This window comes from Aedes albopictus, chromosome 2 (assembly GCF_035046485.1).
Source record: "Aedes albopictus strain Foshan chromosome 2, AalbF5, whole genome shotgun sequence".
NCBI lineage: Eukaryota > Metazoa > Arthropoda > Insecta > Diptera > Culicidae > Aedes > Aedes albopictus.
The window spans coordinates 67,448,013-67,472,595 of record NC_085137.1 but is presented as its reverse complement, the minus strand read 5'-3'; the positions used below and the strand labels follow the sequence as shown (position 1 = coordinate 67,472,595).

Here is a 24,583-nt window from a genome sequence, read left to right as displayed (position 1 = left end):
TTTGCAACGATTTCACCTTAATGAACCAAAAATATAGACATACCCATCCGAGTGTTGAAGCTGATTTTGTGAATGAGTAACTGTAACACATTTTTAGAGTGGTCTGGCAATTATGCACTTATGTATGCCTTATACATTATAGGGCAAAGGAACGAATTCTTCGCATCGGCTTACCCGGTAAGCCAGGCTTACCCATATATTGAAACCTGATTTAATCCCGGTGCGGTCGCGTCGTATACTGAGTACATGCACCGTGAAAAATGCATGCTTGTGGTAAACATCGTGATGTGGCCGAAGACGTAAATGTTCGATTGTTAGTGCTTAAGTCAGGGTGAAGAAATCGCCTCTTAGTGTACTGTACAGGTTAGTAGGCAATTATATTCGTAAAGGTTGTATGTTACCCTTACATCAAGTGTTGTCTCGGTATAGGCAATCCAAAAGGCAAAATAATTGGAATTTTAAAATTTATCAGAATAAAAAGTTTTTAACGTTTTTAACTCAAAACATTGTATGAAAAATGATCATTATCTGGCTTATGGGTAATTAAATAATTGGGTTATCCGGATTATTTCATAATCAAATTCTCCGCCTAAAAATAGTCGAAATCCAAAATTTCATAATTTTTGCAGTCCGGGAACTATTTCTAACCTGCATTTAAATTCGAATGAGTGTAATCAGTTTCGTACCTTTTAATTCCGCCCTATGTTGCTTATCCTTTGACAGATACGCGTATTTCGACTACCACTTGTCATCTTCCTCAGTGTCAGTGGATAACTGTACGAAACTGATTACATTCATTCGAAGAGGGTATTCTGCTTAGAAGGTTCGAAAAGTCGGTACAAGATGCATTTAAATGATGATTAACCTGGGCTTGTTAGGGGAAAATCTGTAAGTAAAAAGAAAATCGCGCTAAGTACTGTTCCTTTGAATTCCACTAAGAATTTGCATCCTTTGACTGATACGTATTTCGACCTCAACTGTAAGGTCGTCTTCAGTGTCTTGTAGTCGAGTCAAGTAAAAGACACTGAAGACGACCTTACAGTTGAGGTCGAAATACGTATCTGTCAAAGGATGCAAATTCTTAGTGGAATTCAAAGGAACAGTACTTAACGCGATTTTCTTTTTACATGCATTTGAAGTTTTTAAGGGCAAAACAAATTTGTTCGAGTCGATCTGTTACTTCATCGTTTGAACTGTCATTCTGTCTACGATAATTAAAACTGTTTTGTTTATTTAATTAACAAAACAAAGGTATTTGAATCCAATAAAATTACGTTATACTCAGAAAAATGAGCTCTTTCAATTAGGCTGTAGAAAATAGCAATATTTTATTCGCTGGACAACCCAATTCCTGCATTGAATTGTTGCGACATTTGCACCTGGCCGAGTCTAAATGGCCAGAGTACATTATTATCACAGTCGAATTCGCACACGACTTTGCACTGCCCATATTCGCATAGTCGATGTAAGCGCCACTGTACTTTTCAACATGCTTTTGGAATTTTAACAATGAATAAATATAAATTTCAAGATATTTATCACGTCGACATCTAACTAAGGGTTAGATCTTGTGATCTATTGAATAAAACTGGTCACAAATATGCACATGCTTTAGATATTAGCTTTTGTACGGTGGCTTGGCGTTTGGCGTTTGGCGAAAGATATTTTCATATGTATATATTTTCATAGCAGTATTGCACAATGCACATGTAGTGAACTTACAAATAAATATCTCAAACTTTCCAGTAATCACTAAATATAAATTGGTCATCAAACTAGCTGAAATGTTCTCATTCATGAATTACAGTGCTTTTGTGGATGTATTCCAACAGTATTCCTGCATTTATCTACATCAATAAATTGCATAGTTTCAGATGTTTTTGGCTTTAATTTAAGTTTTAACCTAAATAAAACTAATAAACGGTTAGATATCTTGTGGAAACCTTGTACTGCTTTCACATTCTGAAACGATGAAGTCTAGCCAACAAAGACATTTTACTCACTGATCAGTTTCATCCCGACTGCAGAATAAATACTTGTCATCTTATATATTACTGGTGTTTCTTATTAAAGTTTTATGACAGTTATCTTGGTGTAACTGTGTAGCTGCACTACGATTTACTCCTGCCATTTAGTGTTTAACCGTAGCAATTTTTCTTGATACATTCGGAGACGTACAGATAAGCAGTTAACCATCATCTAGGCCTTGATTGTCACCTGATATTTTCTAAACGTAGATATCTCGTCGAAGTGTGTGGGGCACTAAATTACATGTTTTTCTTATAGTATTTGCATTGTTTCCAAAAGAAAATCCACTTACAAAGCAAAACCTCCGGCAATTCATCCAAGTTGATTGGTGGAACTCTGTACTCCGGACTAGGTGACCGTTGTAGATCCTTTTTGATTATATCATTGTTGTTGTTATTATTATTCATGCCAGTTAGGCTAGCCATATAATCACTGGTATCCATCATGAGCTTCAACATTTCCATTTTTGAGGCTTTTTCGCGTCACGTATTACTCACACCGCTAAATAAAGCTCAAATCTAATTCACAAACTTCTTTGATTTTCTTTCAAAAACGCATATCCCGACGTTTTCCCGTCCCAACACATAAAGCACGGTTCGGCTCTCAATCACTTGTCGATCAGATTTTACGACATTCTTAATTTCGTTATTTCATTTGACCACATAAAAATTCACTGTCAGCAAATTTTCACCACCAACAGCAGCTCAGACGGAGGCGACGACGACCGCCACAGCACACAGAGGGAGGCACGTACACAAGGAGGCGGACGAAACAAGACGACCGATCGATTTTCCAGCGCGGGATTTCCACCTGATGTGTGGCTGCTGCTCTCTCGCCGAACAGACACACAGCCACCCTCCCAAAATCGTTTCTGCGGGTCTCACCGCTTTGGCACTTGCTGTGGCTACCAATCCGGTGGTGGCTCACGATACGAGAGAATTACAACAACGAACTCGAACAACGTGCGCCCATCCGTAAGCGCATCCGTATCGATGGGCTGGCAAACTGACACTGACTAAGGGGCACGAGCTACACACCAAAGGCGCCCGCAATGCCAGCACGCGACCGTACCGAAAGCATAAAACCCCCCTCCCGATGCGATATGATACACAACGCATTTTCCGCCGTGCTATGCTTGCCGAGATATGACCATTTGGAAGTGTATGGGTTTTAGTACAAGGCGACCGTGCATGCTGATTGGACGGTTGGTTCGAGTGTGTGCGAGCATAGGGTGTGGTTTCGGTGCGGTTCTGTTTTGTTCACTTGTTCGCTGGGCAGGATGGAAGCTTACGTGGATTATGAGCTGCTGCTACATGCTGATGGGGTGGTACAGACAGAGTTGCCAGCACCGTTGAAAGGATCTGGAGATCGACTGGCGGAGAATTTACACCGTGTCCAAATAGTTCTCATACAAAATACAAATTTTGAAATCGTAATTTTATTTCACATCTGTGATTCACTAAATTTCAAAATTAATGCATGTATTGAAGGGCCACATAATTCTGATTAAATAAAGCATGCGGTTTAGAATAACATTATTTTTCATTTGTTTTTATACACTTAGCAGTACACTGCCGTTAGCTGAAATCCGTTTGCTCCGGCACGCAAGAAAAATGTTTGTAAAGTTTTTCATTCTACGGTAGCTTAATAGAGTCCATAAGGTTAAATTTTGAGTTTTCCTCTCCTCTTCATGGTGTAACGTCCTCCTGGGACAAAGCCTGCTTCTCAGCTTAGTGTTCTATGAGCACTTCCACAGTTATTAACTGAGAGCTTCCTCTGCCAATGACCATTTTGCATGTGTATATCGTGTGGCAGGCACGAAGATACTCTATGCCCAAGGAAGTCAAGGAAATTTCCTTTACGAAAAGATCCTGGATTGACCGGGAATCGAACCCGTCACTCTCAGCATGGTCATGCTGAATACCCGCGCGTTTACCGCCTCGGCTATATGAATTTTATCGCAAGTATTATACCAAATCGATATTCTAAGACTAAAACAATACAATTTTAATGATGATATGGGACGATATGCTAGTAAGCTTAACTTGGGCTGATTTCCTTGAAAATGCCCGTTATATTAAATATTATCATTAAAAAACGTAAATTTTGGACAAAATTTACCACCAGGGATACAAGCATGTTTTGGAAGAGATAATGGTGTAAATTAACAAGTTTTTTTTCTCCATAATTAACAAGATAAAATGCAGCTAGGCTTCTTTAACACAACTAATCTCACTGAAACAGGTAAATGGTCATTTCTGTTTAATTTCCGTTTTATTTTGTGCATAGTAAACTTCATCTTTGTCAATACAGAATTTTATATATTTTTTTTTACTTTTAGTCATAGTTGCTCCTAAAAATGACGAGGAAAGGAGCTTAATTTGTTTCAACGTAAAACCATTACTCGTTGAAATGAGACGAAATACCAATGGAATGGCTTGCGTGACAGCCGAAATTGACTTACGATACATAAGCGATCAGCAGTGAAGAATAAATGACAGTCAATTCCAAAACATATGCTGTATTTGATCAGTGTTAGATGGCCTTTCAATAAATAAACAAATGGGAAATTAATTCAATTTGATTTTGTATGAGAACTTATTGGACACGGTGTATGTAGAAGTAAATTATCACTTTTCTGTTCTGAAGTGTGTCCCAGAAGAAAAATCTATTTCTGACAGGGTATGAGTATACTTTTTAGAGACGAACCAGCCAAGGGCTGAAAGTCCCTTTAATAAAGACAAGTCAATCAAACAGTATCCTTTTTCTATCTTTTCTTTTTGGAACTTATGGAGCGATAATTGAATATTACCTATTTGAACTTGATCAGGGAAAACACTTAACTTTATTTCCCACGACTTTGAACAACTATATCTCTGCCAAGAAAGCGTTTCCGAAAAAAATGCTGAAACAAAAAACTATTGCAAATAAACCCATTTTTTTTTTAAATTAACGAAACAATTTTTAATTGTAAACTAATAGTTTTTGAATGATATCAATAGTTTTACTATTGAACAAGTAGTTGGCAGTTGGTTTTACCAAATGAGGTTACAGTCATATTCTAAAAACTATAACATCATATTCATCTAATACCGTTTGTCTCGAATTCATCAAAAATCGATGGTGCTCTGGAATAACACCAATAATGCAATGGGAAGTAGAGGATTGAGAATAAAATATGATGAAATTGGCTACATCCGGGGTATTATGGTAAAATTTCATTAGAAATAAGGTGGCATTCGAATAAATTCCAATTAATTCTGGTGACCAGAGTGATTTAAGTATCATCATTGGTGTCGCACACGCATACTGAAGTCGTGAGTGAGCTGCGAAGGCAACTCTCCACGAGGTGAATGTAAATTACACTCACCTCGTGGAGAGTCGCTTTCACAGCTCTGTCACGACCTTGGGATTCGTGTGCGACCCCTACTCTATTCCGCAAAGTTTTAGATGAAATCACAAGGTAAAAGTCCTCCATACATTGTTTTTTGATTGCACGCTTCTGAGCTGAGAAAATAGCAGGTGAATGTAACTCGTTGCAAGTGAGTGTTCCCATCCCTGGCTCAAAGTTGGCTATCGGATAATTATCCATTTTTCTAGAACCCTTATAACTTTGTGTAAAATGGCCCGATCTTTTACAAATTTTGACCACTAATACACAACTAGTTACAGCAAAAATTTGAGAACATTTGATGCTGTTTTCAAAAAGTTACAGCGAGTTGAACATTTGTAGAAAAGTGAAAATTTTACCTGTCCCAGTTATTTTGAGTATCCTCTGTACATTATGCCCACGGAGTCGAGAAAATTTTCCCGACCGGAACGAGAATTGAACCCTCCATCTCCGGATTGGCGATCCATAGCCTCAACCACTAGGCTAACTGGAGACCCCATGAATGAACATATGTTTTATGACAATGTGCAATGTTACCCATTAATAATTGAAAACATTCCACACTTTATAGAAAATGTACTTGCAAAACATAAAAGTCTCTCATTAGATGTGCAATTTTGTAGCAATGAATAAAATAAAAGTGTTCCATAATAATATACAACTGCGAGAAAAATGCAAATGCTCCATAAAAAATTGAATTGTATCCATATAAATTGGGGCAATATCCCATAGAAAAATTAAATTGCTCCATAAAAAAATGAAATTTCACCATAAAAAGTCGACAAATGCTCCATAAGTATAATCATTGGCGAATCTAGCTTTTTCTTTTTTCTTGCTCACTCTCCTAAACAAACACGAAAAAGAGCGGGATGCAAAGGGGTGCCGCTATAATTTGTTCCATGAAAAATTTAAAATTCTCCATAACTGTAAACATCTGCACCACAAAAGTAGTGCACTGTAAAGTTCATCAGCTGTATCGAATTTAAATTATGTCAATATGCTATCTATGGAGAATTTTCAATTTTTCATGGAGCAATTCATATTTTAGATGATGCAGTTTGATTAAACTTATGAAGCATTCATCTATTTGCTATGGTGCAATTTCAATGTTTTTATGGTACAATCTAATCTTTCTTTGGGGCATTATACAATTTTCTATGGGGACAATTTTATTTTTAATGAAGCATTTGAATTTCTCTGTGGAGCACTTGTATTTTATTATGGAGCATTTCAGTATTATTTATTGGTGCAAAATTTCACTTCTAATGATAAAATTTTATGTTTTACCGGTACATTTTTAATACAGTATGGAACGTTTTCAATTATTGTTGGGTAACATTGAACATTTTCTATGGAGCGCTTTTTGATTTTCTATGGAGCGTTTCAATTTGTAAATGGGTGCAGCAAATAGGCTGCCGTTTTTGTATAAAGCTTTGAGAAGCATCATGGGAAGAAAATCCTTACGAAATAGATTTAGAATGCTTCTGGGTGAACGGTTTTGAACCCTTCGGGAATAATTCCAGAACCCTTCAGGTATATTCAATCCTTCTGGGATGGTTCCTCGATCCTTTAAGATAGAGTCCTTCCCGAATGCTTTCAAGATCCTCAGGAAATGGTTCCAGAACCGTTACGAGATGCTTTAATAATTTACTCGTGAAACTTCGATCATCATGTGGGATACCCATCATCGCTATGTGCAATATCCTGCAGAATCTTCCAAAATATTTAAGGAATTGTTTCAGAATTGCTTTTGGGAGAGTTCCATAACATTCTGGGATGATTATCAAGGTGGTTCAAAAAATCGTTTTTGCTTCACACCGCTTATGCGATTAATAACCAGATTTTATGCCTTCTCCCAAAATTTTAGAATTGGTTGAAAATTTAGAGTGCACAAGCCTTTAAAAGTTTACATGGGAATTATGGAAAAATGAAGTTTTTCATTCAATTGACAGTAGCATTTCCCCAATTAGTTATCGATTTTATCTAACTTGAGAAACTTTAACAGCAATCGTTCAGTTTCCCAGCACGAAACATTGCTGCACATGGCGCCAAAGGTAGCACACAAAAATCATGGCTACTATGTTTCACTGCAAATTGCAGTGATGCCCATCGAATAGTGTAACCATCATGATCAAAGATTTGAAGAATTGATAACTAATTAATGAGGCGTCCGATTTGAATCTAGTCTGCGGCATAGTTGTAGCTGATAGAGTAGCCTAGAAGTACCAGGAGTCAACTTACCCTCTAGGACACTTGGCGAAAAGGTACGGTCAATTGAATGAAAAACATCGTTTTCTTATAGTAACTCCCATACAAACTTTGAAGGGCTTGTGCACTCTCAGTTTTCAAACAAATGAGTTCAAATTTTGTGAGAAGGCATATAATCTGAATACGAATAACGGTGTGGAGCAAAAGCAATTTATTGAACCACGCAAAAACTCCTTATTTAAAGGAACCAAAACTGTATATTTAGGTTTAAATAAATTCTTAAACATTCAAACCGTTTCACTACAATGTAAAATATTAAAATTTCAGTGGTGGAACTTTTTTTGAAAAGTACCTACTCGAGCTTTTTTCCTAAATCATGTTAAAATTTTTCCTAAAGTAAATTTTTAAAGAATGGAATAATCAAGGTGCTTCGTTAATTGTTATCATGAAACAAAAATGTCCAATAAAACTATGTACTGAGCTCAAATCCTGGTATTTTTGTACCTCTGGGCCAACGCTTCAATCTATGAAATTTTCAAAGTTAGTTTTATTTGAACAAAAATCAACAAAATGTATAAAAATGTATGTAAGATTGTCCTATTTGTTTTTTTTTTGTTTTATTTAAAGCACATTTTTTGATGATGTTGGCGTGTTAGTGTAAGGTCGTATTTAGTGTCTCTTGCTAACAACTGTATTTATGACATGTTTTGTGTTTGGCAAAAGTGCGTGCAGTTCACAAGCGTTTGATATTATTTGATTCAGTATTTCATTACCAAACCGTTGGTCCTCTGCACGTAGGGTCCATGCTTCGTGCCCATAGAAGACTACTGGTCTGATCAGCGTTTTGTAGATAGTTAACTTCGTGTGACGGCGAACTTTATTCGATCGTAGAGTTCTGCGGAGTCTAAAGTAAGTTCAATTTCCTGCTACAATGCATCTCTGAATTTCTCTGCTGGTGTCGCTGTCAGCGGTAACCAGTGAGCCCAAGTATACGAATTCTTCCTCCCTGGAAGCCTTTGCCATCATGTATTTTGTCTTCGACACGTTACTACCTAACCCGATTCGCCTGGCTTCACTCTTTAGTCGGATGTACGTTTCCGCCATCGTCTCAAATTTACAGGCTGTAATATCAATATCATCAGCGAAACCATGCAGCTGAACAGACTTCGTGAAAATCATTCCGCTCGTGTTTATCCCCGCTCTAATTATTACACCATTTTCTAAGGTTCTTTCAAATTTTCTAGAATTTCATCATAATAAATCCGAAAAGCAATCTTTTTATTTTACTTTTTATGATTTAGTTTTTGCTAGAGAATGCTGTCAGTTATTAACTGTGGAAGTGCTCTCAGAACACTTAGCAGAACAGGTTCATTACGTCAACAAGAAGAGAAAACATGAAAATTTTACATATTTTTAGCATATCTTAAAAGTTATTAAACGATGTGGCCACAGTTGATCAATGAATATTGAAGCAGACGTGGTAACCAACGATTTGATCAGTGGTATGATGGTTAAAGCACATAATTTTCACGTCGAAGACCTTGACTACAGTATATTATGACCAACGAACTTCGAACAATTTTAGTTCTTTCATAAGAAGCTTCTATTGGTTAATCGATGCACAGATGAAAAATTATGATTATTATTTCTTTATTATAGAGATTTTCAGCCCTAGGCTGGTTCATCTCTTTAAAAGTATGACGGGGGTTGAGAAGGGAAAGAGGAGAACCCTGGCAGAGTCAGGGAGGGGAAAGGGGTTTAACAGAGTTTTTGTGCGTAGTATGAACGCGAAAATAACTGGCAACTGGTGGGGTTGTCTGGTCCGGGTCTAGCTGGGTCTGTCATAATCAAGCTTGGTAGGTCTTGTCATAATCCATCAGGGTCTGTTTTCGTTGCAGGTCAGTCTTCTTGGTTTGTAATTCCGTTCATGTTCCAAATACAGTTCCTGTGGTGTGGTCTGCCTCAGAATCTCGCTCCGTGCCAGTTCGGGTTTGGAATCCACATGAAACCGGGATGAGTGAGTCGCAGGTTAGTTTTGTTGTTGTCCGTGTCAGGCTGGGTCTTTCATTGGCTTGAGGGAGTGAATGTTTGGTTCCTTAGAAGTGTCCGTTGTTTGAGCTGGGTCGTTATCGGGGTTTGTGATTAAAAGTTCAATTTCAAATAGAGTGCCCTTGATGTGCTCAGGGCTCCACCCTGTGCGAGTCCTGGCTTGGAACCCACAGGGGGCAGAGATGACGAGCCACGGGCAGTGGGATGTTTTAAATTTGGTCGTACAGCCCTGCGTCTTTTAGAAATAGAAGCAACGTTGTTTGCCGAACCTCATCTGGAGATAGAGCGCTTTGTATGTCCGTGATATTGTACTGAGTACGTAGATCCTCCAGGATTCTGCAATTTGCGATAATATGCTCCACTGAATACAGATGAAAAATAGTGGAAACAATTATTATAAAATAAATGGTATGTTTTTTAATTAGGCTCTAGAGTACTGCTTTGTCTGACAACCAAGGACACCTGAAAACCAATGTTAGCATCTTAAAAGGTGGACACTTTCAATTGCCAAAAGTAACCCCTCACAATGATAACAGAAAGAAGATCAGGTCAAAGTTTTCACAGAATAGGAGGTCACCCGAACAGGTGGGCTGTGTTGCAGTTGGTACTCTATGCCACTTTACTTTGCCAAAAATACTGAAGACGAATACTGATACGATCTTGTGCGGTGCCGCACTAGCGCATTGAGTTTACCTTTTTCGTTGTGGGTCGCTACCTGCCAAGGGTCAGAAGAGCCAAGGGTGTTATATTGATTGTGCGTGTGAATTTAGCACCTACTTAAGTGTTCTTGTTTTCCGTCATTCGAGCAATAGCCCTCGGCGCCGGATGTGTTGCGCTAGCGGATGTGAAACAGACTTTGGGATTACGCTGTTCCGGCTGGCGCTAGACCGAGGGCGATAATTATGTGACAAGCCGTAACAGTAGGCAACAAATTGATGACAAACTGTATTGATTGTATACAGACATACGCAGGTAATTCTTGAGGGGAACTTACGTATTCTCGGTAGTTTTGTTCTCTTCGTCATGAGGGTTTTTTTTAAACCTGTAGGTCTCAGAGTTGGCCTCAACTCCTTCCCAACCAAGCTGAGTTATATGCCAAAATTTCACTTTCACTTTGTTTTAATTGATTAGAATAGAATAGTACATTAACGTTATATTAAAATAATTACGATTTGATTCAATGCTACTGGATTCTGCATGTTTAAATCAATAAATAAAAATTATTCATTTTATACCACAAATTCCTTTTAAAAGAAAGTATGGCAACACTGTCGTCCTTGCCCAAGCTGATGGGATTCATTGGGAGTTCGAGTCATTGGGCAGGATTACCAAAGCATAAATGTGTTCACACAGCCATTTGCTCGCCTTTGGGGAAGATAGCTGCATAAATAAACTCCGTCGAACTTTGGCCAGTAGCTGTAAGTTGCTTGTTACTCTGCTTCAAGTAAGATTGGCCATCAATCAGCAACCCCGGTTTTGAAGTCTGAACGATTTGTTTTATGACGCCAATCGAGAAATGATAAAGTACGGTAAGCCGATTTTTTAGCGTATCTTCAGTTATTCTCACCATTCCCTGTTATTGCCTAGTTATTTTAAATTGAAGCTATATTAGTTTGGACTTTTCCTTGAGTATTGTAAAATTGCTGAACTGCAAATCCAGCAATGACTTTTGCGCTGTAGCCACAGTATTTGAGTATTTACAAACAACCAACGATTGGTCATTTTCCACATTTTACAAAATGCAAAAGCTCAGTTAGCATGCATTGACAGATCCATTATTTGCCCAAAAGAATGCAAGCAACAAATTACCGAACAATAAGCTCACCTGTTCGCCATCAGGTGTTTGTTTCCTGTGTGAAAAACCGTACAGTCATTGTTCCGTTTGCTTATGCCTGCCCAGTGTGGTAGTGCTCCAGCCGACCGACGGCGTGCCGATGGGTGGAATGGGATGGATTCCCTAACATCAAGCTTAGCGGTTTAATGCATGAATGGTTCATTCATTGCCAAATGTCGTTGCCACTATCACCGCAGCAATGACAACGACAGACAGCGGTAGAAATATGTCTCGTTTGGTATGCCAACTTTGGGATTCACCTAACTACGGGTATATAACCCTTCAAGCATCTGAAAGCTTTATACCGCACATGGGCTTGTCATGATGATGCTACACGTTTTACAGTTTCAGTTCCGTGTTGGTTTATTGTTCATGGTTTCCAGTTTGATGAATAGCCCTTTTATTCGAATATATGCTACCGTCGTATTTTCCGCACTGCATTATGTACTGAACGTACCGTATAAGACAGGTGTGGCCGTATTGTACAGGCCATTAATCAATTGATTTTTTATCCTAACGTTCCAATCTATTTATAACAGGTAGCCAAACCAGTTAGTGGGTTAGATGGTGTGGTTTGTTCGATTAGTTCCTGCTCTGATGTGGTCTACAATAGTGAATACAACGTGTGGCATAATTTGGTTGGTATGATATGAAGACCGAAAATACGATCATTAGGCCAAGGTCATGTCATGGAGGTTTCAAATACATACACGAAACGACTATGTTAGTGGTGCCATTGAATTTATTATACCATGGGAAAACAAACTCAAATTTTCCCAAATGAGATTGAAACTTTCATTTACTGAATATAGTGAAGTGAACAAACTATTACGCGTTTTCTACTACTTTTCATCGAATTCCAGTTCTCCGAATAGTGAATCCCCGAACTCCGATGCTTAGAATTCGTTTGCAGTTATACGTTGCCACAAAATGACTGTGATTCAAAGAATGTTTCGACATCAAGCTAAATAGGCATTATAAACAGTATGGATTTTTACAGCACATACTATTTCCAAGTGAGTTCTAAAGATTCTTCAAAGATGTCTCAATTACTCCTTAGCATAACCGTTTTGGAGATTTCTTCAAGGATTTATCTTGACATTTCTTCAAGCGTTCATCGCTCATGTTGGCGTTCTTTCAAAGATTTTTTAAGATATTTTTCCAAGAATTTCTCCAGAAATTTCTCCAAGCATTCCTTCAAGAATTATTGCAACGATTTTTTCGAACAATTTCTGCAAGGATTCTTCAAGAAGTTTCTCCAAGGTTTTACTAAGAAATTAATCTTAGATTTCCTCCAGGTTTTACAGAAGAAAAATCTATAGGAAATCTTTCGAAAAAGCTTTCTGGAATTCCTTTAAACAATTTATTTAAAATCGATCTACTCTAGGAGTTCCTTAAAAGATTCCATCCGGAATGTTTGCAAGCATTCTCATAGAAATTCTTCTAAAAATTGCTTTTGAGATTTTTTATAGGAATTCTTAAAAAATATTTTTAGAAACCTTTTGAACAATCATTGTAGGTTTCCATCAAGCTTTCTCCAGAATTCCAGATTCCTCCAGAAATTCTTCCAAAAAATTGTTTAAAAGTTTCTATAAGGATTCCTGGTAAGGTCACCATACCCTTAGTAATATTTCGATCCCAAGTTTATCCTATTCGAAAACACAGCGGTCACGGCACCGATTGAATCCGTAATTTTTGTTATCATTCGTGCTAATTTTCAACAAAAATACAAAACAAGAAACAATGCAAAAAGCGCTTCCTTCCTTTGTTTCAAGTAAGATGAAAATGGGAGCGTAATGCTTAGTAAAGGAACAGATATATATCCTATCTAGGATATCCTATCTTAAGAAAATCAAATTCAATTTTTCCAAGAATTTCCTAAATATTTCTTCCAAAAAATAGCATAGCATAGCATGAATACTTGCACAAATCTTGGATGGAGTTGTAAAGTTGAATATATCCATCGACATTGCTGATGTCGCTACGATGTACAATGTCATAGATTTACTCAGCTCCACCCACCTGGCCAAGATCTTGCAAGCATTTATAAATCCCTCCTTCAACTTAGAAAGAGCCCAGAACTGAAGCAGCTTCTAATAGATGAAAGCATGTTGAAAATAGCGAATTTTCAACTTACAGTTGCAGTTATATATCAAACATATACCTACTGAAGTAAAATTATTTATAAATAAATAATATTGAAAACATCTCACCAATTGTTGTGTGGTTTTTGTGGTTCAATGCCGATCATCTAATTGTTTTAATTGTGTTGTTTTTTTTCTATGCAAAGAACAACACAATACTGAACATTTAACACCCGCGTATCTATTGTTTTCTAAGTATTTCTTCCAAAAAATCTCTTCAAAATTATCCAAAGCTTCTTTCAAAATTTCTTCAAGGATCTTGTTAGAAACTCCTGCAAAGGTTTTATCAATCGGATAAAGCATTCCTTTTGAAGTTTATTTAATGATTTCTTCAAGGATTCAACCGATTACTTTTGTGATTTTTCCAAGGATTGCTTTAGGAGTTCTAACAAGGTTTTATTAGAATATCTAGAGGAATTCCTTCAAAGATGCCTTTAGAAATTCCTTCCAAATTTCCACCAGGAATGTTTTCAAAGATTTTTCAATAGTTCATCTAATAAATCCTCTTACAATTTCTCCGGAGATTCGTTCAGAATTTGTTCAAGTAGGTATACTCTCAGACAGGCCCGTGCACAGAAGCGGCGCCAAGGGAGGGGTTTTTCCCAATTTCGGCAATAGGCGAAGAGGCGCCTAGTGTGTGAAGCGTCAGTAATGAGGGAGGGGTTAACACCCTCCCTCCCCTTGTGCACGGGCTTGTTCTCAGAGTTTCTTAAGACGATTTCATCAAGCAATTCCCCAAGTATTTCATAAGAAATTCCATGCATGATTTCCCGAGGAATTTTATCAATCATTTTGTACAAAAAATCTCTTTCAGATTTCCTTCTCGAAACTTCTAAGAAAATCTTCTAACGATTTCATCAAGCACTGTTTCCAAATGAGGAACTCCAAGAACTCTTTCTTGATGGATGTCTTGAACGATCTGAAGCTATTTGACCCCGGGAGTAGTTGCGCCGTCCCAGACGGGGACTGGCCTAAGCCCCAAGCGGCTGGTCTGAGCCTCGGCCGCTTCCGGGGTGGGCACACAAGGCCTTCTTCTGCCTCCCGGGTCCCAGGGCGTGTTAGTAGGGGAGAGCTTCGGATGTGGGAGTCCTAAAATTAATTTTTGAAATGAACTTACGGTTTATTGATAGTATTCAACGGCGGGCGGTGATGGTTATGACGGGGTGGCAGTGGTATCCAACCACCACAGGTTACCGTAGAGGGACGCACAGAAGAATGGGCCGGGCGACACACGTGGGCGCCGGTTGCGAACCAGCTTCGCAAGCGAGGGAGTCCGTAGAGGTATGCGCAGACGGATGGGCCGGTCGTTACAGATGAGTGCCGGTTCTGACCTTCCACGGTTGGCGTTCGTGTGGAAGAACAAAAGCTTGATGGCCCGCGGGGCGGCTTCGGGCGTCCCAGATCGGTGGCTGGATCAGAGGCCGGATCGGCGGCCTTGACCACCGTGATTCACCTCGTGCCAGGCGGAGAAAAGGCGTGAAGGGATGGAGGCCAGACGCAGACGGTGTGACAATGAAGCGACAAACTACTGGCTAATGGATACTGGCTCGGGCGACCGCCCGGGGGAATTCAGAACCCACTGGAGTTACAGGCAGGAACGGAGTAACGCTCCGATGGTGTAGCTGGAGCCACGAGGTCGGCTTGGTGTCCGGCTTGAGGCCCGGTCGACAAAACTCCTGGGGGTCTAATGCCAAGCCTGGGTCAAACGGGAATCACTGGTTCTTAATGGTGATCGAAATACCCGTCGGCAAAACCACCTCGAACAGTCTCAAGCCGGGTGGTCGGGCTGTCACCCGTAGGACGGATATTTTCCGAAAAAAAACCACTTGGACACTTTGTTCGACAATCAAATTCTGGGGATACTTCCTCGCGGTATGCTCGTCTGTTCTCTACTGCCCTCCTCTCAGCTGCCTCGCTGTTACATCGCCCCTACCAGCACTCAGTTTTTGACGGACTGTCGATCAGCACCGCGTTTTCCTGCATCCGCCCACCTGACTGCCGCGATCGCTCAGCCACCCATCCATTGCGAGGTGCGTTTGTAGCGTTAGCCCATCAGCCGCCCACCGATTTAATTTGGACGTTGCTACCTTTACAATGTATTTGAGCCTACCGTCCCACATCACAGTTAAACAAAACCAAATGTTACCGTACGGTAACAGTCCCCCTCTGGTCAGAGGAAAAAAAGGATAATTTACAATTGTTCTTTTTTTTTTAACTATTATTCCAACGTTAAGTAACACAATAAACAAGATAAATAAACACTAGATACGGAAAAACAGCGAAAAAGAAAACACTAATCTAAACGAACATTGCGGTGAACGCATCGCGAGTAACAAAATTACCAAAAAGGTCAAAACTAACAGCTACATATTACAATCCACACCTCTTCCAACCTCTCCGGGCTTTCGAGGGTGGTGTCGATAGACAACTTACAACGATCTTCCACTTTTGCGTCCGTAATCCCCGATAAAGTCATGGTCTAAATATTATACACCGCCACCGACTGTCTCGCGGGACAGGACCGATCAGGACGAAGGAACCGACGAAACTGATTGCCTAATTGCAATCTCAGAGATGAAGTACCTAACCGTAGGCAAACGTGATCAACTGTGATCACTAGTTCTTTATTGAAGCATGTGAGAGATCACGTACACGCGCATACGCCTCGTGAGAGTTATGCGTATCGCGCGAGAAAACCTCTCGCGTATTACGGTATGCGCGAGAGTATAACAGTTGCTCATTTACGCGAACTGCTTCGATCGACTGTTCGTGAATTGATCGATTTGAATCCGGATTCCAGTATTCGATTGACTCTCGTCCACTGTGGAACGGAGTCCGCGCGCGTCTTATCGGGATTGCCACCATTCGAGGACGTCTCCTCCGGTGGTCAGTTTAAACATTTCAAAAAGTATCCGACTAAATTCCTAACGTGCGTGAATTTCTTCAGGAGTCGCCCCGCGGAAAGCGTACGCCTAAGAAAAGTGAGCCAAGGACAGAGGGTAGGATGATCAATTTGAAAAGTTCTAAAGAAGGTCATGAATTCATATTCAATAATTAATTATTCTAGGCTTACTACGAACCTGAGTCAGTGATCAGGAACGGTTCTTCGACGATGCTCAAGCAGCCTACAACAATGGCTATTGTCATGCAGCTTTCAACAGCTGAGCAGGCCATACGCCGATGTTGCGGCCTTGCGCGTCGACTAATTCATAGGACGATGACCCGTGTCTCGCTACAACAGTACAAGGTACATATTGTGCTCCTAATTTTGCGTTGTAATGCTCACTAGCATTTGAAAGTTTGGTGTTTCTTTTATACACCGTACTTCCTACCGCAAACGGTTTAGCAGGTTTTCGGGTGCGCAAATTGTACGTATTAGTGGAAATTGAATGCGCTTTTTGCAGATTCTTCTGAACTAGAGCAAACAACTCGGGGGTTTCTTCCCGGATTCTCGCTATCCTCTCATCGAGTGTCGTTTCACCTTCGCCACCGAAACGAGAGTGATCGCTTCCTTTCAGAACGACCTCTTCCCCTCGGGCTACCCGGAAGGGACTGTAGCCGGTGGAGGAGTGGATGGTGGAGTTGATAATTAGTTCGATTTCGGACAACCGCGTATCCCATAATCGTTGGTTGTCACGTGCGTACGAGCGAATTGCCGTGTTAATTCCACGATTCACGCGTTCCACCGGATTCGCTTGCGAGTGGTAACGCGATGTTAACCACTGCTGGATTTCGAAGCGGTCTAACAGGTTGCGAAACTCTCGGGAGGTGAATGTGGTAGCGTTGTCGGTTAGGAGGATCGCTGGCACCGAATTGCGGAAAAACCAGTGATCCACTAACTCTGCGCAAAGAGTTTTAACGGAAATTTTTGGGAATGCATGTAATTGCACCCATTTACTAAAAAGGTCTAGAGTAACTAGAATATACTGCTTCCCACTGGTAGTGCGTGGGAGAGGGCCAATGTAATCTAGGGCAATGATTTGCCAGGGGCGAGAAGCAACTCGCATGTCTCCCATAGGTGGCGTCGTAGAGGCATTAGGGGGCTTAATCTTCTTACATTCGGAGCATTTCCGGACGTACTCCCTCACCTCTCTAAACATATTGGGCCAGTGGAACTGCTGACGAATCATTCCCACAGTTTTGTCAACTCCGGGGTGCATCCGGTCATCGTGATTTGCTCGGATTATCGCTAAGCGCGCTTCGGGACTGGGAATAATTTTCCAGTCGAAGCGGTGGTCGGCGAAATCGTCATTGAAGACAAACTTCAGCAACTGGCCGTCTTGGATTCGGAAATCCGGATAGTCATCCGGGTTTTCCTCCACTTGTTGCCTAAGTGACGTGTACCAGTCGCACTCCGACTTCACTGACACGGCCATGACGCTTCTCGACAGCGCGTCGGGGACAACGTTATCCTTGCCCCGGCGGTGGACGATAGTCATGTCGAACATCTGTAGGGACAGACTCCATCGACTGAGGCGGGACGACGTCTTCCACTTTGAACGCATAATAAACGTCAAAGCGGAAGAGTCAGTCACGAGCACAAAGTGACTCCCTTCAAGGTACCCTCTAAAGTGCTCTATGGAGAGAAGGGCAGCGAGCCCCTCCTTTTCCGTAGCATGGTAGGAGCGCTCTGGTGTGGCCAATTTTTTTGAAAAGTATTCAATCACTCGTTCGTGACCGTCCACTTTCTGCGTCAGAACGCCAGCAATGGCGTAATCACTCGCGTCTGTATGGACTATGAATTCCTGGTCAAAATTTGGACTGGCCAGGATGGGGGCCGTTATCAATTTAGCTTTGACTTCTTGAAAAGCTTCCTCGGCTTCAGGGGTCCATTTCAAATTTTTGGACTTCGTTTTTAGAAGTTCGGAAAGGGCCGAGGTTGTCTGGCTATAATCGGCGATAAATCGCCGGTAATAGTTCGACATCCCCAAGAACCGTCGGAGCTTTGTAATAGTATTAGGCCGTTCGTATTCGACTATCGGCTTCAATTTCTCGGGATTGACTCTTAATCCTTGAGAAGAAAGGATATAGCCGAGGAACGGTATCTCATCTAAGCAAAAGTGAGACTTCTCAAGCTTAATTGACAAGTTAGCCTCCCGTAGACGTCTCGCAACCTCTTCGAGCAACCGTACATGTTCTTCGAATGTCTCCGTCACTATGACGATATCGTCTAAGTAGACGAAGACATTCGGTTCCAGTGCACCCTGACGCAAAACTCGGTTCATCAACCTGGCCAACGTAGCTGGGCTGTTGATCAAACCGAATGGCAGGCGGGTGAACTGGAACATCCCCTTCCCTTGCACACTGAACGCACAATACCGGCGGGATCCTCGAGCCAACGGGATCTGCAAAAATGCTTCCGACAGGTCGATTGTCGACAAGTAGCGAGCCTTCGGTAAGCGGCCAAGTATGCGTCCAGGGTGCGGAAGGGGATAAGCGTCACGTACGGTTCGCTCGTTGAGTTTGCTAGCGTCAAGGCAAAGACGTATGGCTCCAGAGGGTTTTCGAACCGGGACAATATTCAATGACCAGTCCGAGTTCGACTCTTCAATTATGCCACGGTCAAGCATTCTTTCCAGCTCAGAAAATAATCCTTCCTGAACTTTTGGGGCGATCGGATACGGATACAACCGCACCGGTTTAGAGTTCTTGAATTCCTCCTTCAGAGTTATCGTATGCTCATACAGATGCGTCGTATCTAAATTTTCCGCCGTCGCCACTTTGAAAAGTTGCTTAGTGCGGTCGAGAATTTGCTGTTGCTTATCCGTTAGGATTACTTTCGGAGATTGTAACGCTGAAGGGGGCTTCGGCGAAGACGCCGTAATGGAAGCGACCGCCGGATATATCCCGAAAATATGCCAGAAGTCCATCCCACAGATGCATTCTTTGGTCAGAGCCGGAGCAACCAACGTGGGAAGGACTCGAGTCTTTCCATTGAAAGTGTACGGAATAAGCACTTCTCCAAGAATCTCTAAACGGGAGCCATCTGCCGTTCTGAGTTCAACAGGAATGGAAGGTTCTTTGAGTTTAACTCGTCGGAATCGGTCGTAGAGATCTTGGTTAATGAACGTGAGGTTGCTGCCACAATCGAGAAGCGCCGTCACGTTGGTGTCAAAAATGGTGATTTCTACATGAGGGCGATCATCGTAACTGTTGTTGAGTGTGATTTTATGAATTTGTTGTGAAGGTGATTCATCATCTGATTCTTCCGAACGTGGTTCATAGAACTGGCCAAGTTCGGAGATCCAGCTGATGAAATCGTCTTTACGTTGCGCTTGAGGAAATTCCAGCGTCTTTAGGACTTCCTCATCTGGTTTTTTAAACAGTACGGGCAATTACTTCTCGTGAAGCCCTTGAAGCCACACGCATCACAGAATACTCGGCGAGGGATGAGGCAATCCGAGAGATCATGCTCCTCCCCGCAATTGAAACATTCATCGTTTGACGGGGGTCGATAATTGGACACCATTCTCAACAACGCGCTCGATTTACTTGGACCGGCGGCGGTCTCTTTCGGAGTAGACGTTTTGTTCGAACTCTTTTCAGGATTTTTAGAGTCGAATGGTGCGTTCGGAGGTTTGCTTGACGATCCCTTCTGACCGCTGAAAGTAGTTTTGGGAGTTCTCGTGGGTTGATTCGTCGCGTTTCTCGGATCTTGTGATCGATTTCGGGAGTAAAAAGTTTTTGACCCCGCAGCGCTGCTATTTCCTGCGGCAATTGCACAATTCTGTCGGGTGGAGAGGCCGAATACTTTCGAAAAAGCGGAAAAGTCGGTGGCATCCAAATCTTTCCCTATTTTGACCAACTCCTGAAGAGTTTGGATGTTTCTCCCAATCAGCGCTTTTCGACAATCGTAGCGCAAATTGGCTTTGAGGATTTCGACCTTTTCCAGTTCTGTCATTGGTTGGTTCATCGCTTGAAGAAGCTTATCGATCTGCAAGTAAAATTGCTGAAACGATTCGCCTTTCTGTTGCCTTGTTTGGTATATTTTACTACGGAGCACGGAATCCAAATCGGGATGCCGGAACTCACTCTTGAGTTCGTGAACCAAATGGCTCCAACCAAAAAGCGAATTTTGGTTGCGGCGTGCTGTGTACCAGCTCAAAGCTGCACCATCGAACAAATGAATAGCCGAATCGAAAAGATCATCGGCAGTCGCATGTTCAGATATTGCCAACTGGTGGACGTGAGACAGAAAATCGTTCAGCCCCAGACCTTGGTCCGATCCTGAATATTTTCTTATCTTCCATTGGGACACCGGGATTACCTTTCGCTGCGGAGCTGCCTGATAAACCGGCTGACTGTACTGCACCCTGGGAGGAGCACGATTGTCAGCACTTTGAGTATTGCCTTGAACGGAGGAAGTGAATGATAGATCATCCAGTCTCTGTTGGAAAGAGTTACTTAATAAGTTTTCCCCCACTGTGGTAGACTCCGGGAAACCAGCGCTCCTTTTAAAAGAAACCTTCGGAGCTACCGTGGGTCGGGTGTCTCTATCTAAGTTAGCCGCATTTACTCTTGGAGCAGTGGGCACTTCATCGGTCCCCTTCGGCATTTGCCGAAACGGATTGGTGTCATTGAAGTTAGGATTCGTGGCAGGTTGTGAAAGCTTCTGAACCTCTTCCCTCAGCCCACTGATTTGAGAGGCCAGTGCCTTGATCAAGCTACCAACATCAGTCATTGCTTGATTGAACTGATCTGTACTGATATACGTTTGCTTCGGCCGAGCTCCGGTCTGTGGCGGAAGATCGGGCAACGGCGGTGGCTCTGTCCCTCCTGCCGCTTCGTCCAGCAAATCTTCTTCCTCTGATTCGTCTCCACTTTCCGCAAAGAAAGCATCATCGGACCAGAAATTCTCCGAAAAAAGATCAAGCACGCTGCGAAAGGCTTCGCCCGCTTGAACCTTTAATTCACCGACCGCGTGATTTTTGACCACTGCGAGGCGGTGGCCCAAGTGCAACAGGCGAGCTTTACAAACATTCTTCTCTTGTTCACTGGCTGGTCTGGAAAGAGTCCTTTCGTGCTCCCGAAACAAATATCTACACGCGTCCAGATCAATTTCTGGGTCCTGATCATAGTGGATTATGAATTCGTGACCTTCCCGCTCATTTTTCAAAATCTGCTTTAACCGACGGCGACGTTTGCAACGCGATTCGTCATCTGCAATGACAACGTTTCGAAGGAAGAGCTCATAATCGAGTTCCCCTGGGCTCAGATGGTCTACCCTCATTCCCCTGTAAAGGACGCTAAAGTCCGGACCGGACACGGATACGCGAGGTGGCATTTTCACGAGGTTTTCCGCGGGACACTGAATGCAAGGTGGAAGTACTACTTCTCGTCACCGCTGCGTTGTTCGCAGTTAACACTGGTGGATCGCGAAACAAATAATCGACTTCAAACACCCAAAGGCCTGAAGAATTTACAAATTAGTTTGGATCGTTTTTCGATAGCTGAAGTGACGTAAAAGGGTCACTCGCGTTGCTTTCCGCAATTTTAATTTACTTTGCCAAGCGGCTTTGAAAACGCGAACACCAAAACGCAGTTTTTCCGTCTCTAGCCTGACCAGAGTGACTTTCAAATTAATCTAATTTATTTGAAACTCCCCCACTACTAGTGAAGAAAAAATATTCGAGAATATTTTTTCTCTCCTAGGAACCTGTTCCTACTTTAACGTAGGGCGCCAATGAAGCTATTTGACCCCGGGAGTAGTTGCGCCGTCCCTGACGGGGACTGGCCTAAGCCCCAAGCGGCTGGTCTGAGCCTCGGCCGCTTCCGGGGTGGGCACACAAGGCCTTCTTCTGCCTCCCGGGTCCCAGGGCGTGTTAGTAGGGGAGAGCTTCGGATGTGGGAGTCCTAAAATTAATTTTTGAAATGAACTTACGGTTTATTGATAGTATTCAACGGCGGGCGGTGATGGTTATGACGGGGTGGCAGTGGTATCCAACCACCACAGGTTACCGTAGAGGGACGCACAGAAGAATGGGCCGGGCGACACACGTGGGCGCCGGTTGCGAACCAGCTTCGCAAGCGAGGGAGTCCGTAGAGGTATGCGCAGACGGATGGGCCGGTCGTTACAGATGAGTGCCGGTTCTGACCTTCCACGGTTGGCGTTCGTGTGGAAGAACAAAAGCTTGATGGCCCGCGGGGCGGCTTCGGGCGTCCCAGATCGGTGGCTGGATCAGAGGCCGGATCGGCGGCCTTGACCACCGTGATTCACCTCGTGCCAGGCGGAGAAAAGGCGTGAAGGGATGGAGGCCAGACGCAGACGGTGTGACAATGAAGCGACAAACTACTGGCTAATGGATACTGGCTCGGGCGACCGCCCGGGGGAATTCAGAACCCACTGGAGTTACAGGCAGGAACGGAGTAACGCTCCGATGGTGTAGCTGGAGCCACGAGGTCGGCTTGGTGTCCGGCTTGAGGCCCGGTCGACAAAACTCCTGGGGGTCTAATGCCAAGCCTGGGTCAAACGGGAATCACTGGTTCTTAATGGTGATCGAAATACCCGTCGGCAAAACCACCTCGAACAGTCTCAAGCCGGGTGGTCGGGCTGTCACCCGTAGGACGGATATTTTCCGAAAAAAAACCACTTGGACACTTTGTTCGACAATCAAATTCTGGGGATACTTCCTCGCGGTATGCTCGTCTGTTCTCTACTGCCCTCCTCTCAGCTGCCTCGCTGTTACATCGCCCCTACCAGCACTCAGTTTTTGACGGACTGTCGATCAGCACCGCGTTTTCCTGCATCCGCCCACCTGACTGCCGCGATCGCTCAGCCACCCATCCATTGCGAGGTGCGTTTGTAGCGTTAGCCCATCAGCCGCCCACCGATTTAATTTGGACGTTGCTACCTTTACAATGTATTTGAGCCTACCGTCCCACATCACAGTTAAACAAAACCAAATGTTACCGTACGGTAACAGATCCATGTCTAGGAATTTCTTCAAGGACTTCGTTAAAAATTCCTCAAAAATGTCCTTTAAAAATTGCTCCAGCGATTGCTTCGGGAGCTCCTCCAAGCGTTTATGAAAGCATTTCTTAAGTTACTTGAAGATTTCCAAAACACAAAAAAAAGGGGTTCCCAACATCCAACATGATCCCTTTAGCAATTTCCCAGAAAATTTTTTTCAAGCTTTCTTTTTGCAATGCTTCAAACGATTTTTCAAAAATCCTCTCAAGGATTTCTTATAAATTTGTTCAAGTATTTCTTCAGTTATTCCTGAAGGAAGTTCTTCACAAATGCCTCCAATATTTGCTGTAAGAAAGCGTCCAAAGATTCCTAAGACGATTTATCCAAGTTTTCTTTCACAATTCACAATCCTTTAAGAAATTCCAGTAACGATTTAATTTTTTTCTCCAAGGACTTTTTCATGTAATGTAATGTATGCTTACAATGTAATGTAGTGTAGCTTTACAAAGATTCCTTCAGATATTTCCCAAAGTTCCTCCAGATAATCCTACAATGATGAAATCTCCAAAGGATTCCTGTACAAATTTTCAAGGTCTCCTGCAGATATTCCTCAAAGGTGTGGCTTCGTGGTCGTGCGGCTAGTGTCACCCAAGCATTTAGTCGCATTGTGCTAAGGAGCACGGGTTCGATTCCGGAGCTGTCTGGAAAAGTTTTCGGCTGTGACACTGGGCGTTGCGTGCTAGTCCGTTTCCTAGTGTCTTGCTCTCTTAGGAGAGCGATAAGCTCACTGGAAGTATCCCAGACAACCAATTTACACGAATAATGAAGTTTATGTTCATGTTATACGTTCTTTTATGCGGTAAAGTTACATCGCATAAGATGCAGTAAAAGTGCCTTATGCGTACAAAAGTGGAGGCGCTATACGTGCATTGACGAAAAATTAATAACGCTATATGACTTCAGGCGATATCTTATGCGATGCACGGTGTATCGCATAATCTTGTCACCTCAGTATCGAA

At 42.3% G+C, this 24,583-nt stretch overlaps 1 protein-coding gene across 5 annotated transcripts in view; it reads right to left on the bottom strand.

Annotated features, from left to right (window-relative positions):
• LOC109404819 (LIM/homeobox protein Lhx3) overlaps positions 1-24,583 on the bottom strand; it is a 183,345-nt gene that overhangs the window by 19,453 nt on the left and 139,309 nt on the right. For 2 of the 5 annotated variants that reach the window (XM_062849803.1, XM_029871382.2), the window contains exon 1: positions 2,321-3,293. The exons of the other annotated variants lie outside the window; for them this stretch is intronic. In XM_062849803.1, the coding sequence (XP_062705787.1) occupies positions 2,321-2,492 (172 nt within the window). In that variant the 5' untranslated portion in view covers positions 2,493-3,293. Of the gene's footprint in view, positions 1-2,320; positions 3,294-24,583 lie in introns of those variants that run through there. 5 annotated transcript variants of the gene reach the window in all.